Raw genomic sequence first — 17,593 nt, 5'->3', positions numbered from 1 at the left:
TTCGCATTTTGCAGAGTGGAGGAAGGAGAAGACACTAACCCTTAATCTGTGTGCAGCCCAGCAGAGCTGAAGCGAAGCGCCAGCCCAGCCTGTGCGTGCCCGAGTCGGGGCTGCGCCGTGGGCCGGAGTCCCCGCTCTGCCTCATCCTCCATCCCAGAGCGAAACGTGCCCACGTCGGGTTTGCCCACGGGCCTCAGCATAACTGCCTTAAAGCCCCATCCCGTCCACGCTCATGCCCTGGCTTTGGGCTGCGTTCGAAGGTTAATCCCGCCAAGAGCTTTCCTTCGCGTGAGCTGGGAGACGCCGCCGGGATCACGTTCACGGGGCTGTTTTCGGAGCTGGTTTCTCTCCCACCAACGCGAAACGCCGTTACGTCCGTGTGATCGCCCGACCTCTGTGCTGGACTCGCTGCTCCGTTCTGCTTCGATCCCGGCCTGTAACAAGAGGGAACGACACAGGTTGCCCCCTCTTGTGTGATGTTCTCCCTCAATGCGTCCCAGATGTTTAAGGGCAGCCTGGAGAAGCTCTTGCTGGGTAGACGGGAAGGTGAAACTTGTGTGATTCGCCTCAATGTCCCCGGCGTTCCTGGCCCGACTTCCGCTGTGGCAGGTTGCAGCTCAGCATCCCAGCACCCTGCACCAGAAGGATGTTACCACCTGGTTGTAGCTCTGGTGTGTCCCAAAAGAGGAGCAGGGATGGTCCGTCAGCAGCTCCTGGGCTCACTGGTAAGGTCAGCCCTGTCCGCACTCCTCTCCTGCAGCCTGCACCACGTTTTGGGGTATTAAGCGGCCTCTCCAGCCATGCTTCAGCCAGTTTTTCGTGTCAGCCCTGCGGCTGGGGGGCACCGACACTTGCTCCTCGATAAGGGGAAGGGAAGGGGCAGCCTGTCCCCAGCAGAGCCGACGGCTCGTGCCTTCACCAGCACTACAGACCGCAGCGGAATATGGATCAAGGTATCTTTCCCTCTCCTTGTGTCTTTTTTCCTTTCCACTCTTTTTTTGTTTCAACATCAGGTGCTCAGAACGGAGCACGTGAAGGCTCACAGTCTCTTGAAAAATGTGATTGGAGACTCCTGCGAGGCCCCGAAACCCCGGAAGGATGTTTTCTGCCCCTGCTCGGAGCGGAAACGTGGCACTCATCAGCACCCGCACCAGCTTCAGCATCCCCAAGGGGCCTGACGCTCCTCTGCCGCTGGCTTTAATTTTCCCCTCGTTAATAGGTGGTTCGTTAGCAGCGATGCAGCCGCTCACGTACAGCACAGGTCCCTGGTGTCAGCCAAGGGTGGAGGCAGCTCTGCCTTTCCCACCCTTCTGCCCGCACAGGAGGAGTCAAACGGGAGTAAGGACGGATGCCGGCAGCTGTGGATTGCACTTTATATAAATAGAGATACACTTCTCAGCAACTTATTTTCAAAAACCTTAAGGGAAACTTTATTATTCTGGTGAGAGACTGTAATGCAGGGAGCTTGGAAAATGGGGCCGTGACCTGAAGCATTTGCGTTGCCGTTTGCATCCGGGGTGGGGGGGGCGTGGGGTCTGCCGAGGCTCGGTGCTGGGCTGCAGTCGGAGCTGGCAGCAAGCCCAAGGTTGGGGGTTTCTTCCTCTCCGTTGGCGCGTTTCAGTTCGAGGCCGGTAGAAACGTAGAGATCAGCGGTGGAAATCCAAATTGTTCCTCCTCCCAGGCTCTTCACGCGCTCAACTCTTGCCCAAAGTGTTGGTTTTTTTTTGGAGGCTCCCCGGTGCTGCGGTAGCCGGGGGTCAGGCTCGGAGCGTCGTGGTTGTGCGGGGAGAGGCTGCGTGATGGGATCGCTGCGCGCGTTGTGGGATGGTTTCCTCCTTGCTGAGACCCGCCCCCCCAAACGGGGAGGATTTGGGGGTGAAGGGGTAAACGGGTGCTGCGAGTCGCTGATGGCAGCTGCTGGGGGGGGACGTGCTGGGCAGCAGCAGCCTTGGGAGGGACGGGGTGCCATAAGGAAACTAAATGCCTGCAAGAGCATCTCCTTCCCCACCCGCGGGGCTGGTGCTGTCCCTCCCGGTCCTCTGCTGCTGTGGCTCTTTCCCAAATCTTCCCAAATAGCCACCAGAACCCCTCCGGAGTACAGACTCCTGATTCACGCCCCGACTTTCTGCTCCTGAGACATCCCAGGATCTGAGTTGTCCTTACACTTCCCTCCACCGTCGGGGAGGAGAGGGGCATTTCTGGAGAGCGGTCCAGCCCGTGTCACCGTCCCGAACATCCTCCCTCGCTCCCCATCGCTGTCCCGTGATTTTCAGGGGGTCCCAGGGTAACTCCGAAGCTCAGGTTAGGTTGTACAATTCCTCCCAGCTCCAGCACAGAGCAGCCTGGGGCACGCGATCTCTGCCACCCCAGCCCTGAGGAGAGGGGAAGGTCTCCCGGTGGCTGCACCTTTCCCAAGGGAAAGGCCTTTTCCCCTTCCCAATGTTTCTGCCGCTTCACCCAGGACCAGGGGTTGCAGCCGGCGGGTGCTGGGTGCGGAGCGAGGTCTTTTTCACATTCGCTGTAAATAGCATCGTCTGCGGTGACACGGACCCCCCCCGTACCCCGTTCGTGTCGCACAGCCCCTGCCCTCCCCTGCGCCGTGGTTGTGCTAACAACTGCTCCGTGAGCACCAGGTTTAAAAAGAAAAAAAAAAACCACAAAAACCGAAAGAAAAGAAACACTCTTTCAACACGAGCACAATGTTGAGTTTTTTTGTAAAAGGATCCAATAAATGGAGAGTTTAACTTGAGAGCGTCTCTGTGCCTGCTTTGCCAGGGGCTGGGAGAGAGGGGTTGGCACCAGGACGGGGCTTGCAGCAGCAGGGCTACTCTGTGGCCCTGGGGCACCCCGAAAACAAGCATCTCCCCAGGCTTGCATTTCCCGAGGGAGCAGGAGCAAGGGGCAGGTGAGCTGGTCCGGAATGGTGGAAACCCCTCAAGGATGGCAGCGTCTGGTGCTAAAGCCTGTTGCATCCCTCGGTGAGCTCATGGCTGGGCCAAGAGACCTCCCGGTCCAGCCCCAGCGGGGTTTGGAGCCCCGTGTAACTTGAGGGGACATCGCATCCCAGCCGCCACGGTGACTCAAGGCTGCTGGTGGCATGGGGGACATCCAGCCAGGACGGCGGATCCGGGGGAGGCTGGAAACGATTTCTGCATCGCCGATTCAAATCGCAGCCAAGCAAAAAGGACCTTCCCCAGAGCCCTGCTCTGCTCGCAGGATACGGCCCTGGGGCCTCTGCCCTGCACCGGGGCAGCGCGATGCTGAAAGGCACCACGGGAAGAGTTGTCCGCATATTTCTGGGCAATGAAAATGGCAGCCGAGCCGGCGGTGGGATGGCAAACCTTCCCATCCCTGCCCTGGGATCCTGAAACAAGGGAATTTGGGGGGCTGTTTCCTATGGTGCTCACAGGCAGCGCTGGCTCGGGGGATGCTCCCGGTCCCTCTCCTGTGCAGGAGGCTGAGCTGGAAAAACCAACCGGATCTGTGTGATTTCTAACCAGATTTCCACCAGCTTCAGCCCTGCGGGGAGAGGCAGAGGGGAGGAACGGGGCTGTCTGTGCCGTGGGCCATGGGCTCCCCCTCCACACTGGGCTGGAAATCCCACAGGATTTCCCGCGCGACGCTGGATTTCCTCTCTCTTCCTTTCTGCGGGTTTTTTTTGCCTTTCCTCCTGAGCAGCCGGCTTCCGCCGTGGTTGCTTGTTCACCTCTGGGTCACCTGCCCTTGCTGCTGTCCCCGTGGGAAATGTGCCCTTTATTTTCCTTACTGCCTTGGGGTGAAGGCTCTTCCCTACCAGGAGTGTTTGTGCTTGGTTTTATTTCCAGGATAGGCTTCAGGGAAACCCCAAATTATTTTGATCCCAGAAGGGAGGAGGTGGGTGCTCTGCCCAGGACCTGCCTCCCAAATGCCTGGGGTCTCCCCCAAAATATTGCTGGAAGGCAGGGACGTCGCTGTAAGGGCACAGAAAACCACGCTCAAAGGCGCTGAGCTGGCTGCAGTGGTGGGATGCTCTTTCGGGGGTCCGGCTCCCCGATGAAGCCCAGCAGCATCTTGGGCACTGGCTCGACTGTAGCGGATTCGCTCGTGGGGCTTTTCCAGCCCTTACACAGCAGATAAAAATCTCCTGTTAAAGCAAATAATTTTTACAGCTGTAAGTAAGGTGACCTTGGTGGGACGAGCCACAGCATCACGGCTCCTGTTTGGTTTTCTTTTTTTTTTTTCCCCCTATATATGAGGGTTTGTACCTCGGGATGGGGGAACAGGCACAGGGGAGAGGAGGAGGGGATAAATCCCCCTAATAATTCATTCCCTTCTACCAGGAGGGAGCTGGGGGGGGGGGGGAGTGCTTTACACTCCACTCCTCTACACTAAAAACTGCCCTCAGTTTTCCCTTCCAGATAACACATTCCTTGATAAAAAGCAATATTTCACTGAATTTGCTCCCCGTGCTTCCGTTCTGCCCGTCAATGCCACAAAAGCAACCAGCTCCTGCAAGAGCCCAGATGAAGGACCTGCAGCCACCGGTGCGGATGCTTGCACCCTCCCACGGCCCTGCCTTGTGCCCCGGCCGCGCCGAGACAGGCAGGAATAGGGCAATTACTGTGGTGGGTGGTTTTTTTTTTCCTCAGCTGGAAATGCAGGAGAACGCTCCTGCAGGGCCGGACACCAGCGGCATTCCAAAGCGGAGGTCACGTTGGGTCCATCGTTCCCAGGTTAATTAGATGAGCGCTTTTCCACCCACGGGCCAGGGCAGCCAACGTAGCCCGGCATCGCTTTCCTGTTTAAAACAACAACAACAAAAGGCTTAAATTCAGGAGCATGTGGCCTTGTGGGGAGCGGGACTGGCAGGGAGAGGGGAGCGCTGGTGCTGTTGGGGCATTATAAATCCCGACATCCATATAATTTTTCAGAGTGTGACGCTGGGCCTGTGCTAAGCGATGTGCGGGCTGTGCAGGATTTATACCTCCGGCTTGCTGCCTGCGACGGACCATGAAAGGCTTTAGGAAGAAAAAGAGGATTTTATCCCCAGTGTTTTAAGAAGTTATTCTGGAGTTGTTAGCAGGCTGAAAAGCAAAGGGCTGCTGCGTTTCCGTGGGTGCCCAACGCACAGAGAGGGTCACCCATCACCCGCCTCGCTCCCTGGGTCCTGCTTTTAGCCCCGGGGCAATGGCACTCGGCTGCAGTGGAAATACAAAGCTGGAATAGAATAGAATTAGAATTAGAATAGAATAGAATAGAACAGAATAAAATTAGAATAGAATAGAATAGGAATAGAATAGAATAGAATAGAATAGAATAGAATAGAATAGAATAGAATAGAATTTCAGTTGGAAGGGACATACAAGGATCATCTAGACTTCAGGGCTGACCAAAAGCTAAAGCATGTTATTAAGGGTATTAGGAGCCCTGGGCTTGGCTTAAAACCCCTGGGCGAAGCAGGGTTTTGCCCGTGGTGCAACCAAAAGGCTGCAGAGAGGTAAAGAAGGAATTGGGAAAGTGAAACGGGCAGTTAGCCCTGCCGCAAAGCACCTGCAGCCACCCAGTAAATGCGTGCGCCGGGCCGACGGCAGCACACTGTGATTTAGAGGCTCAAAATAGTAAATATTAAGAGCAGTCAGAGGGAAATGAGCAGTTATTAGCCAGGCAATTAATAAAAGACCTATGCTGCGCTCAGTGTTGTGCCTGCAAGGGAAGGATAATTGTCACCGTTCATTTTAACCCACTGAGTAATTTAATGTAGGAAAAAAAAAAGAAAACAACCTTCGATCAAGCGCCACCGGTCCTTGTGAACGCCTCCCCGGAGCCCGGCTCTGCCCCGGGGGTGCAGCGAGTCCTGGAGCAGCACTGTGGCAGAAACCCAACAGGTTTGGGGTTTTTTTTTTTTCCTTTTCCCTTCCAGAGTGAAAAATAGAAGTGAGGTGTAACACCCTTTCCTACCGTCTTGGTTTTCAAGCCTTTCAGATGCTCTTCTTGCGGGCATTTCTCAGCAGAGGGCCCTGCTATCTTGCGTAGCGGGTTTTTAAGCTCTCGCTCCGCACATGTTTTGCTGCCAACATGATAATAAAACTTAAAAATAAGACAAGTTGTGATGTCTTTGTGTGTGGTTGGGCTTCTCCATGTAGCACCACGCGGCACGGGGCTGCTTTGCTCCATCCCTCACCCTTTTTGTTACCGAGTACCCACTAATATCAAGAAAATAATAATAATGCAAAGTTTTACCAAGAGGGAGGCCAGTATTTGCACGTTTGGGTATTGCTGCGATAGGAACCGGCTGGTTGTTAGAGGTTTTCTCACCAGGGAGTTCCTGCTAACCCCACGGCTTGGCCTCATCGCACAATTATGTGCTGCCTCAGGACATTCACTCGCGTAGGTTTAATTACCCACGGCAGCCCGGTCTCGCCAAGCTTGAGATGGAGACATTCCCCCTCCGTGCGCTCAGGGACAAGGAGAGGAACGTGTCCTAGGGACAGCCAGGGATAGGACCCAGGGAGAGAAAAGATGGAGGAATAATTTAATGTTTTGCTGTAATCAAGGCAAAGAGCCTTTAATCGTTTAACCCTGCCAGTAAAAACGCAGCAAACTGACGCCGTGACTTCTGAAACAGGAGTTTGGGAGCATCCCTGCCTCTTAGGGCTGAATTAATCCCTCTTGACTGAGGAGCCTGCTACGGTGCAGCCACTTGACTGTGTTGCATCAGTCCACGGGAGAGACGCAGGATGTGGCCCGTGATCTCCGACCCTAACGAAGCCTTACCCAGGGCGTGTTACCTGCCACTGGTTCCTGGCCAGGGCTGCCCTCTGCTCCCAGGCAGCGCCCCAAGGCCCCCAAGCATCCTCATGGGAGAAGCAGTGTGTCCCCATGGATGAGAATCCCCTGTAGCCCACAGAGCTGCCTCCTCAGAACATAGGTCCCCATGGCATGCCCTGGAGAACAGGACTGGGGGGCTTGGCTGTAACCCTAAGGTGGCAGGGAGAGACTTGGCTTGTTCTTTGTGGGCCGTAAGATTTGATGATGGGGCCCCAAAATGATGGGGCCCAGGCAGGTTTCAAGCGGTAGCTCCTTAGTGATGAGTCCGAGACGACTGGTCCCAGGTGATGGGTCCCCAAGGGATGGGGTCCCGGTTCATGGGTCTCAGGTGATGGGTCGCATGGGATGGGTAAACGGGGACCTGTTTGATCTGACCCCCCTTCCTCATTGTAAGCCTCCCCGGGCCATGATATGCAGCTGAATGCAAACCCCTCTGCACTCAGCTTCCCCGTCCCTCCCAAAGGCTGAGCTGCCGATGGGGCACAGACTCAACACCTTGCTCCAGCTGCCCTCTGTTCATCGTGCCCAGGTCCCCAAGGAGGTGGCCCTGGTGTGGCTCGGGGCACTCATCAGGTGGCACCGGGGCCAGCGGATCCGCAGTGACACTGACTGTGCCTGGGCATGGTGGGGGACAGCATGAGCCCGGAATTAAATGACTTGGTCCAGTTGTTTTTCTTAAGGCTGACATATTACTAGAAAGAAAACACAATATACTTCTCTCCATCCAGGAATATCCGTTCCATAAAAGCCATCCAAGGGCCAAAAGCTGATTTTAACCTTTTCTCCCCATTATTCCCCAGCCCAGCGATGCAGCCCCGGCTGCGCTGCGGGAGCGCACAGGTTGGGAAGCGCACTGAGCATGAATGACTCGCCAGGGGCCAAGGTGCAGCCCGGGGAAGCGGCTGCTTGAGAAGCAGCCCAGCCGCAAGCACCACTGCTTGCGCTCAATTAGGGGAGCCGCAGAGAGAGGCCGGTGAAGCGCAGCAGGGGATGTGGGACTCCCACCTCACACGTGGTGACGGGGACTGCGGGTGGCCGTGGCACAATGAGCATCACATGGTGGCCAAGGGGATGGGTTGGTTTTTTTTTTCCTTTCTGGAAGAAAGAGAGTGAAACCAAGTACCTTTGCTGTTGTTTGTCCATTGAAGCGTGCATCTTCTGGTTAAAACGTATTTGCCATCCGTCGTATTCCACCTCCTCCATTCACAGCTCTCCTGGGCTGCCATGGTTACCTCTGCAGGACTGACCCAGCCTGAAGAAATGCTATTTAATTTTCTTCCTCTGTGCAGAATGAACAAGCACTTATTTTTGCTAGTTTAATTAAGATTTTTCATTAAAGAATCCCCCCCTAGTATGTTTATTTTTCCAGCAGGCACAACCTTTCTGTTTATAAGAAATGAATCAGTTTTCAGATGCTGGACTGGAGCAGTAAGAAGTTTTCCTGTCCAAAATGACAAGAAGAAAAATGTAAAAACTTTTAAATTGATTTCCCCCCCCCCAGGAGGATGGGAAAGCCTTTGGAAAGCCATTAGCTACCAGATGACCTGATATTTTATCAAATATCAGCATGGCTGTTACTGGTAGGAGTCAGAGCTTTGCACCTCAAATCAAGGTTTTGACGTGACAGCCCAATCGCATCAGTTGTCTTTCAGTCGTGAACCAAGCAAAAAACTAACTTGAGCGTGAGTACATTTCCGATCCTGTTAATCAGCACAGCAGCCCACTCCCAGTTCCCGAATTACCTTCAAACCGCTGAGCTTTTAATACGACTTCTGCCGCAGCAGCTTTCCGCTGGCTCAAGGCAGCCTGCAAAGGAGGCTGGTAGGATTTCTATTTCACATAAGAGGAAAGTGAGGCGCTAAGCCAGGAACGTGTCCAAAATCATCCATCAGAGGCAGGACTAGACTGGATCTCTCTAGTTCTGTCAAGTTAGGCAGCACTGAGGGATTTCCATGGGGAACTGAGAGCAGCGGGGTTTATTTGGGCCAATTATACACTAGTCACTCCCATGGAGTAGCTATTGTGGCCGATACAGGCTGTCTCACTCTTCACATTTAAATATTTCCTTAATACCTTGAGATCGGTAAAGTCTCTCTGTCCAACCTGACTGTCTGTGTAACGAGGCCGTGCTGGATGAGTACATCAGGAGGTTATTCTCCCTGATGTGCAAGGCTGGTTGGACTGCGTAACTTCAGCAAAGACAGCAAATCTCTCTCGCCTTCCCGCCCTCATACACCTGCAGAGCCAGAGAAACACAGAGCTCGATTAACTCTTTCATGTCAGTGAATCCGCAGCCCTGTTACTGCAGGGCTCCATGTCGTATAACCACACAAATGTCATAGAAATGGCCCCGGGTGCCTCAGCACCCGGCTAGCTCAGCTCTTGCGTTCTGGCTCAAGGGAATCCTCTTGACTACAGGTAGCTACAACTCGTCTCTACCCCAGCCGAGGTCTTCTTGACTCTTTGTAGCTGGGCTTTAATGCTTCTTACTCCTTGGGTCATGGGAACCGAGCACTCAGAGCCCGTTTACCACCAGGGAGTCGCAGCTCTGCTCAACCGTACCCACGTGGCCTCCAACAGCAGTTTGGCGAGGGGAAAAGTCACGGGCCGGAGCCCACACTGACCCAAAAGCTTGGCAGAGCCAAGCTGGGAAGGTCAGCCGTGGTTCAGAAGCACAGCATCGCACGGCTGCAAGGAGGGGACGGCGTTGTGGTTCATAAGCAGCCACGAAGTGCTAATTCCTGCATTTGCTTCCCCTTTCCCAAAAGGCATCAGGAAAAACGGAGGAGGAATTTCAGGTTTGTGGCGTGCTTTCACTGTGCCGGTGTGGTGGGGTGACCCTGGCTGGAGGCCAGGTGCCCACCAAAGCCGCTCCATCGCTCCCCTCCTCAGCTGGACAGGGGAGAGAAAAATATAACGAAAGGCTCGTGGGTCGAGATAAGGACAGGGAGATCACTCAGCAATTACCGTCATGGGCAAAACAGACTCGACTTGGGGAAAAATTAATTTACTACCAGTCGCATCAGAGCAGGATAATGAGAAATAAAACCAAATCTTAAAAACACCTTCCCCCCACCACTCCCTTCTTCCCGGGCTTAACTTTACTCCCGAATTCTCCACCTCCTCACCCCTGAGCAGCGCAGGGGGACGGGGAATGGGGGTTGCGGTCAGTTCATCACACGTTGTCTCTGCCGCTCCTTCCTCCTCAGGGGGAGGACTCCTCACACTCTTCCCCTGCTCCAGCGTGGGGTCCCTCCCACGGGAGACAGTCCTCCACGAACTTCTCCAACATGGGTCCTTCCCATGGGCTGCAGTTCTTCACAAACTGCTCCAGCGTGGGTCCCATCCACGGGGTGCAGTCCTTCAGGAGCAGACTGCTCCAGCGTGGGTCCCCCACGGGGTCACAAGCCCTGCCAGCAAACCTGCTCCAGCCTGGGCTCCTCTCTCCACGGGGCCACAGCTCCTGCCAGGAGCCTGCTCCAGCGCGGGCTTCCCACGGGGTCCCAGCCTCCTTCGGGCATCCCCCTGCTCCGGTGTGGGGTCCTCCATGGGCTGCAGGTGGATATCTGCTCCACCGTGGAGCTCCATGGGCTGCCGGGGGACAGCCTGCCTCACCGTGGTCTTCCCCACGGGCTGCAGGGGAATCTCTGCTCCGGCGCCTGGAGCACCTCCTCCCCCTCCTTCTTCCCTGACCTTGGTGTCTGCAGAGCTGTTCCTCTCACATCTTCTCACTCCTCTCTCTCTGGCTGCAACTGCTACTCCCCTGTAATTTCTTTTCCCCTTCTTAAATCTGTTATCCCAGAGGCACTACCACCGTCGCTGATGGGCTTGGCCTTGGCCAGCGGCGGGTCCGTCTTGGAGCCGGCTGGCATTGGCTCTGTCAAACACGGGGGAAGCTTCTGGCATCTTCTCACAGAAGCCACCCCTGTAGCCCCCCCCCACCAAAACCTTGCCACGCAAACCCAATACAGCTGGCAAACTGATTTTTCCTTGTTCTTTGCCCCAAAATAAGCTCTTCGTGGTGAATTGTTACACCTGCCGGTCGCTCCCCGCAAGGTGCCCTGCGAGTCCTCCATGCCAGCACGCTGACTGGGATTTCCTAACACTCAGTTGCTCGAGCACAGCCTTCAGCAAGCAGAAGCTACCGCCTTCATGGTCTGCCCACCGGCACGCCGCTGGACTGCCCGTGCTCAGCCAAGCTGGAGGCAACAAGCACTAACGGACCGCCTCAGGTCTGGCTTCTTGAAGCAACAAGTGAAGTCCCTTATAATTATAAATGCAAATGAGTATATTCACAAAACGAAGGCTCTGGAGCACTGGGACCAATGCTGGAGCTGGTCTAGGTAACAAGTTGAAAGACGCTCTCAAGGACGCATATATCACAAGGCCCACTCTTCCCTCTCGCTCTCGCCCTGCCTCCTCAGCTCAGCTGAGTTTATCACATGGCCTCTGTGTGTTAAGAATAATCTTTTTGGAGATTTAATTACAAGGTGAAATATGTCCAATTCTTTTATTCTATTTTCGAGTGATGATAAAGAAGCTGAGCTCCTGCAAATGTGGTAAACTCTTATGAGGATTAATGCTACTGCAACAAGTTTTTTGTCACATTAATGATGCTGTTTCTCTCACGCCCACGACATACACACAAAGCAAAGGTATGGATGCTGGAGTCTGTACATCCAGTCGAATAGAAATCCTTAATGTGTACGATGTGGAAACTGCAACAGCAAATGGTTTTTACTACAGAGCTGTTCTTCCACTGCCTTAATCTCCCCAAAGCTATAAACTGAAGGAGTAGTTATATTTTACGAATGTGTATATACACGCACAGGCGGATGTGCAATAGGCATGCAGATGCTTTTATAAACCACAGAATGTGCTTCCTCCTTGGCAGTCTTACTATGCTTTTTATTTTTAACACCAAATAAATACAAAACAATCCAATAAAAAACAAACAGCAGTAAATCTGAGAAATCGGACGCTTTTAAAAGCCATACTATTAACTAAGTTTAGGCCCCAAATATATGATTTTGGGAGTGAAAAACCTCCCCAGGTCTGCAGTATAGACGGCTTTGTATAAATGACTCAGTATTTCAACCAGGATTTGGGATTGTGGGGGCTGAAAGGACAGGTTTTCGCAAGGTAGAAACAAGAGGCACTTAAATCTCAAAGGTTTTTCATGAGCACTAGGAGTTTAACTACTTTATGTACTTTTGAAAGCATCTTCCTGAGATACTTCCTCCACTGATGATGGAGGAACTCAGGAGAAACCAGTCCTTTGCGTGTCTCAGTGAAGAGCCTAGAGCTAGGTGGACAAATCTGGTCATAACAGGTGAGGGTGCGGCATCAATAAACACCTTGCACTGCTAAAGCGTCTAACTTTTCCAAAATCCCTCTGCTTTTGCAGGGAATGGCCAGGCTCTTGCCGCTTCGAAGCTATTCTACATGTCCAGCATAGCCCCCTTTTTCTATTTTTATCATCTTTGTCTTACCAGCTTTCTCATTCCTGTTCGTGCCAGTGAAATACACATGCCCAACGCAGATGGAGGAACAGACAGGAAATTGGATCTGGTGACCAGGAAGAAGCAGCGGGGAGAAAAAGAAATCTCTCAATATCTAAGGCCATTGTTTCAATATTCCTACAGAGTTTTCTCAGGTAAAGGACCGGGGCATACATTGCTGAGAGGGTCACACAGAGAAATGTCTGCATCTGCACACAATTTCACCCTGACCTTGTAAATATACAGTATTTATTTACTCTGCAGTTCATGTCTCCTATAACATTCCAACTCTCAATTTTACAGAACAGGAATCCCCTCCAAAGTATTCCAAAACCAGTTAAAAATAAAATTTAAAAAAGAGATCGATATTAAAAATACTTCCTTGCTTCTCCATGAAGGGGAAGGTGGTTTGTGGTCTCTTTGAATCAAGAAATTCTCTCTCTCCCTGGGGTCACCCTCTGGAAAGCTCTTAGCTCTGGTGCTCTGGGGTCTCTCCTTGCAGAGCAGCATGATGTCCATGAGCTAAAATTTCTGCAGGAATTTGAGAACCAGGTCACGCAGTTTCACCCTCAAAGGTTCATCGTTGTCGCAGATTATGTGTGTGGAGTCCTCCTCAATCTGAATGAGGGTTTCCGCCTCCTGGAGGAGTACGATGTGGCCCTTGGCTGTGTCCTCCACCTTCACATCACTGAAACCATGCTAGATGTAGGGTTGGGGAGGGAGTAGAAGACAGAGATGTTACTACAACTCAGGAAAACAGGTAGAGATGAAGGACTAGGGCACAGGGGGGAGGAGAGGGGAGAACAGCTACAAAATACAGAGTGCCATTGCAGATATCCTAGATCTCTGGGATTTGCAGAGGAAACATGCATAGGCTAAGCTAAATATGACCCTCATTACACAGATGGATAAACTATAGAACAGGGAGGCTAAAGCCAACATTTTCCACTACACCACGTCACTGCAATTGCAAAATCTTGAGAGACAAAGAGGACAAATGGCTCCTTTAACTACAGAAATGACCATCCGCTGACATTACTGCCTCAAAGAAGATGATAGTGGAGAGCTACTGAACCCCAGGGCAAACTTCCTCACAGACAAACCTGCCCTTTTTCCTGCTAAGTTTCTCCAAGGAGTCATGCAGGCGAGAACAGGGCTCCACCGAGCAGTAACCAACTGCCTGCAAGTTCAGCCACCAAGCCCCCTGTCCTGCCGCTCCCCAGAAAGCTTCTCCATCAGCGGAGACATTTCCAGGATCTCTTCTTCACTTGGTCATGTCATCTTCACAAACTTTGTAGGAACTTATACTTTTGAGACCTCCTCCCCACTGTTCAAATTTATTGGAAATTAGCTGATGAGTCCCAAAGTTACATGGGGGAAATTCCTTGAAGTACTTTGCTAGCTCATTAGCCCCTCTCCATTTCAAACTACACTAAAATTATTTTCCCTCTCTCTGCTAGCAAAGCAGCACATTGAGATTAGTAGAAATCCGCTTGAACCTCACTTGCCACGTGCCTTATTACCTTCTCCAGCGTCTGCACAAACTGGTCCACAGGAATGGAGCCACTCAGCAATGGCTTCAAAGGTTTACACTCTGGCACGTCATCACTCACTCGCTTTCTCTTCTTGCTGGCGGGAGGTTGCGGAGGTTTTGGAGGGAGCTAATGGATGAGAAGGTGCACAGTAATGCAGTGAATCACATCAGCTTATTATGATTTAGTTGGAATAACAAGTACATGAGATATAGAAAAGGAATACTGATTTTGTCTTCTGTGACTAAAGGGTAACATTGCAGTGCTGAAGGGGAGAGCAGAAACCCAGCCTTGGGCTCCACTGCAGCTCTGCGTACACAAGCCACCATTTATAGAAATAAATTAGCAGTTTTAGTTCAAATCTCCATCATTTTAAAATTTCTGTCAAATTCAGTTCTGTTCAAATTTCTGTCATCTTAAAAGGCCTGTCTGACTCAATTCAAGACTAAAGCTTTCTATTTTAGCATTCAAGTACTCTGCAATATTTTCGAGAAATCATGCCTTAAAGAAGTCAATACCTTGAAAATCACACTCTAAAAGATGCAACAGGTTGAGAAACGGGCAAATTCAGAGCAAGTAACTACTCAGGGAATGAGAAAAATGGGTAATTTATTTCTCACTGGCCTCAGAAAAGTGAGTCTTTAGGAAGAACTTGAATACAGACAGGGAGGCATGAGAGATGCTGCAGCGCCTGAAAAATCACTGGAGTGTGATCTGGGTATAATTTTGTGCTGCTTCAGAAAACTATCTGCCTTAACTCACCCCTGAGACCCTTCTCTGTTAGCAGGGAGAGCGAGGCAGGGTTAGCACGTGCGGCGGTAGCTAACCTGGCACTGTGCTGCGCGTGCGGGCAAGCTGTGGGGTTAACTGAGCACTTCTGGAAGACCATTTCACGGAGATGAAAACCAGATTCCTCTAAAAAGAACGGTGAGGAAATTATCGTGTAAAATAAATCCATGTGTTCTGCGCCAAGTTAGTTAGGTCGGGGAAGTGTCAGCACTGGTCTTTCCCAGTGAACTAGCAATTCAGTCCCTGGGAAAAAAGGTGCTGGGGAAAATTTCTCCAAAATTTTGGCAAGACCATTTGCCAGGGATGCGTCTGCACAACGCACAGGGAATTTGCCTGAAGCAACCCCAGTGCCTTGTACACTCCAGGTGACAGACTGGGCTCCTCTCAACTCCATGTCTTTCCCATCATGTAGCATCATGTCTGAACCTGCTGCTGTGATGTCCCTGTGTTTCTTTCAACAGCCAGGGAAGGGTGTTTTTCATCCTTGGGAGAGAAATGCTGCCTGCTCTGGCTCCAGTTCCACAAGCAGGGATGCACTTCAGTCCCTTTACAAAACCCACCATTTTCCCTTTAGTTGGTGGGCCTACATGCATGTATCATGTTATTTGTGCATGAATCACTCACATGGTTCTGTGTTCATAGATCGAGTTTTTGGGGCTTGTCTACACACAGCTTCTGTAACTCCCAGAGGTCCCAGGCTCAGCCAACACTGACAGATACCGCTGTGCTAGCTTACCTCCATCCACTTATGAGGGCTCTGGCATTTTAAGCCTAGGTCTAAGTTTATTTGGCATCAGGAATCAGAGCAGAGAAGAGAATAAATGAATAGCACATAGGAGAAAGCAGCCTCAGACCAATTGCAGTGCAATACTTCAATTTTTTCAGTGTTGCCTAGTGTTTCTAGGGAACTGACTTGGAAAAAGTAAGACAGCCTGTCTGCTGTGCACTGATATAAATCCTTAACCGATCTTTATGTCCCTGCATTAAAGACAGCACTGTATTGGGCTCTCTTCCCAAGTGCAGCGAGCCCAGCCCAGCTCTGCTGCCCAGCGGGAGAGGCAGCATCATGCAGAGCGTGGCTTCACTGAGTTCCCTGAATGCTCATGCATCAAAGGAGAAAGGGGACCGGGGCATCCACTGCTGAGCAGGTCCACCAGACATCATCTCCTTCTGCGGAGCACTAATGCCAGGAATTGCAGTGTCAGCCTAAAGGAGATGGTAGGAAGAGAGTGTATACTCTTACTTTGTACAAGGATGCACAATCTGCTTCTTGGGGAACAGAGCAACTGAAGGAAGACGGTCCCTTCACATGTCTAAAGTTTTAGGTCATCTCTCTCTTCTGACCCTCAATTCTAAGTCCATGAGAGGCTGACTGATGCTGATCCTGGTGTACGGGTTACGGAAGACAGCAGTATGATTTGTAGCCTCTCTTCAGGAATAATCTCACTTCCCCTTTTATCTTAGCCAGGCACATGGCCAACAAAAAGAGGGCAGAGAGATTTATTCGCATCCCACTCTCTACTCTAGGTGTAATTCCTCACTCGCACATGCCAGGACAAAGCATCTGACAAGGACTCTGCTCCGGTGGGGAAAGAGTTGTTGGGAGGGGTTGCCTCATGAGAACAGCTGGGGTCCCAGATGGCAGGAAACCCAGCGTAAGGATATTTTTCTCCCTTTCCCATTATACTGTACCTGCAGCACATGCTTGTTGTCTTTAGTATGCAACACGGCAGAAACTGTTGCTAAGGAAATACCAGGCTTAATCTCCAAGGGCACAAGCGAATCTGCAAGCTAAAGCAAAAGAAGGATTTTGTTCAGCAAGTGATAATCTCAAAATTTGTATGAATCCAGCTGTGATTTAAATTGGCAGCATGGTATTTTTAAACATGGACTAATGAACTGTAAACACAAACCCACTGATACAATGACAGAGTGCTCCTCTCACCTGCTTAGCCCTCCTTCCAGCTCTTAAAGCTACTGACTTTCAAACCGTTATCAGAGTAGCACGAGGTTTTCAGTAACCAAGGCAAGTCTCACAAAATATAACAATTACAGAGAAACCTCATTTAAAAAGACAACAACTACTTTAATAATAATTTTGATTAGTAAAACTCATAATGTAATTTGTCATTATTGGACAATGAACAATCAAAGCCAGTTTCCTTTCAGCTCCTTAGTGCTGTGGCATTCTGGCTGCAGAATAGCTGGAAGAAAAAAAAGGTTTGTCCTTAAAAACCCAATGGCTCTGTTGACTGGTTTGAAATTTTTCCTTACAACACTGCATAGAAACCCTTCCACTCCCTTTTGTATAATTCTTCTCTGAAAGAAAGAAAATTTAGTCTTGGCTCCATCTTTGAATTCAATGGCAACCTCCCAAGATCCTCAGCATTGAGGGTGTTGGCAGTGAATGTGGAGTGGGCAGTACTGCACCTGCTGAGACTTGCGGAAGTTGGCCAGCTCGGAAGCACCTCTTCCAGCCATGTTTCCAAAGGAACGCTGCAGAAAACAGTGCTCATGAACACAGAAAATTATTCCCTTTTTCCCTCCGAGGGAGTTCTAGATGACAATACACTGGGCACCGGGTGCCCTGGAGTCCTGTCCATGACTGCAGCCAGGATCTAGTCCTAGATAAACAGGTACCTTCACACTGCATGGGCCAGCAGCCCAAGCAGTTGCCAAGTATCACTCCCAGCCAAGCATGCTCCTGTTATTCACTGTGGACCTGAAGGCAGGGATGCGTGAAGTGTGCTCTGTGTCTGTGGGGAAACCCTGCAGGTGACTCACAAAACAAAAATGGCTATGATTGCTCGTGCGTTACACCACTGGATGGGAGGACTTTTCAGTTGTGAAGACAAGTAACACTTAAATGGACAGAATCTACTTGGCTGTTTTTCCCAACAGTTGTACCAGCAACCCACCCAGACCATCAACTCATCTCATGTAGAAAGAGCTTCTACAGGATGA

General features: G+C 51.3%; 1 protein-coding gene across 2 annotated transcripts in view; it reads right to left on the bottom strand.

The window, feature by feature from the left end:
- Window positions 1-11,699: 11,699 nt before the first annotated feature.
- The window catches only part of INTS9 (integrator complex subunit 9), a 71,070-nt gene continuing 65,176 nt past the window's right edge, over window positions 11,700-17,593 (bottom strand). For both annotated transcript variants that reach the window (XM_050893689.1, XM_050893690.1), the window contains 3 exons: window positions 16,322-16,420; window positions 13,832-13,969; window positions 11,700-13,007 (listed from right to left, as the gene is read on the bottom strand). In XM_050893689.1, coding sequence (XP_050749646.1) covers window positions 12,831-13,007; window positions 13,832-13,969; window positions 16,322-16,420 — 414 coding nt within the window. In that variant the 3' untranslated portion in view covers window positions 11,700-12,830. The remainder of the gene's footprint in view (window positions 13,008-13,831; window positions 13,970-16,321; window positions 16,421-17,593) is intronic.

This window comes from Gymnogyps californianus, chromosome 3 (assembly GCF_018139145.2).
Source record: "Gymnogyps californianus isolate 813 chromosome 3, ASM1813914v2, whole genome shotgun sequence".
NCBI lineage: Eukaryota > Metazoa > Chordata > Aves > Accipitriformes > Cathartidae > Gymnogyps > Gymnogyps californianus.
Note: the sequence above shows the minus strand (reverse complement) of the source record. Positions and strands in the feature narration are given on the sequence as shown.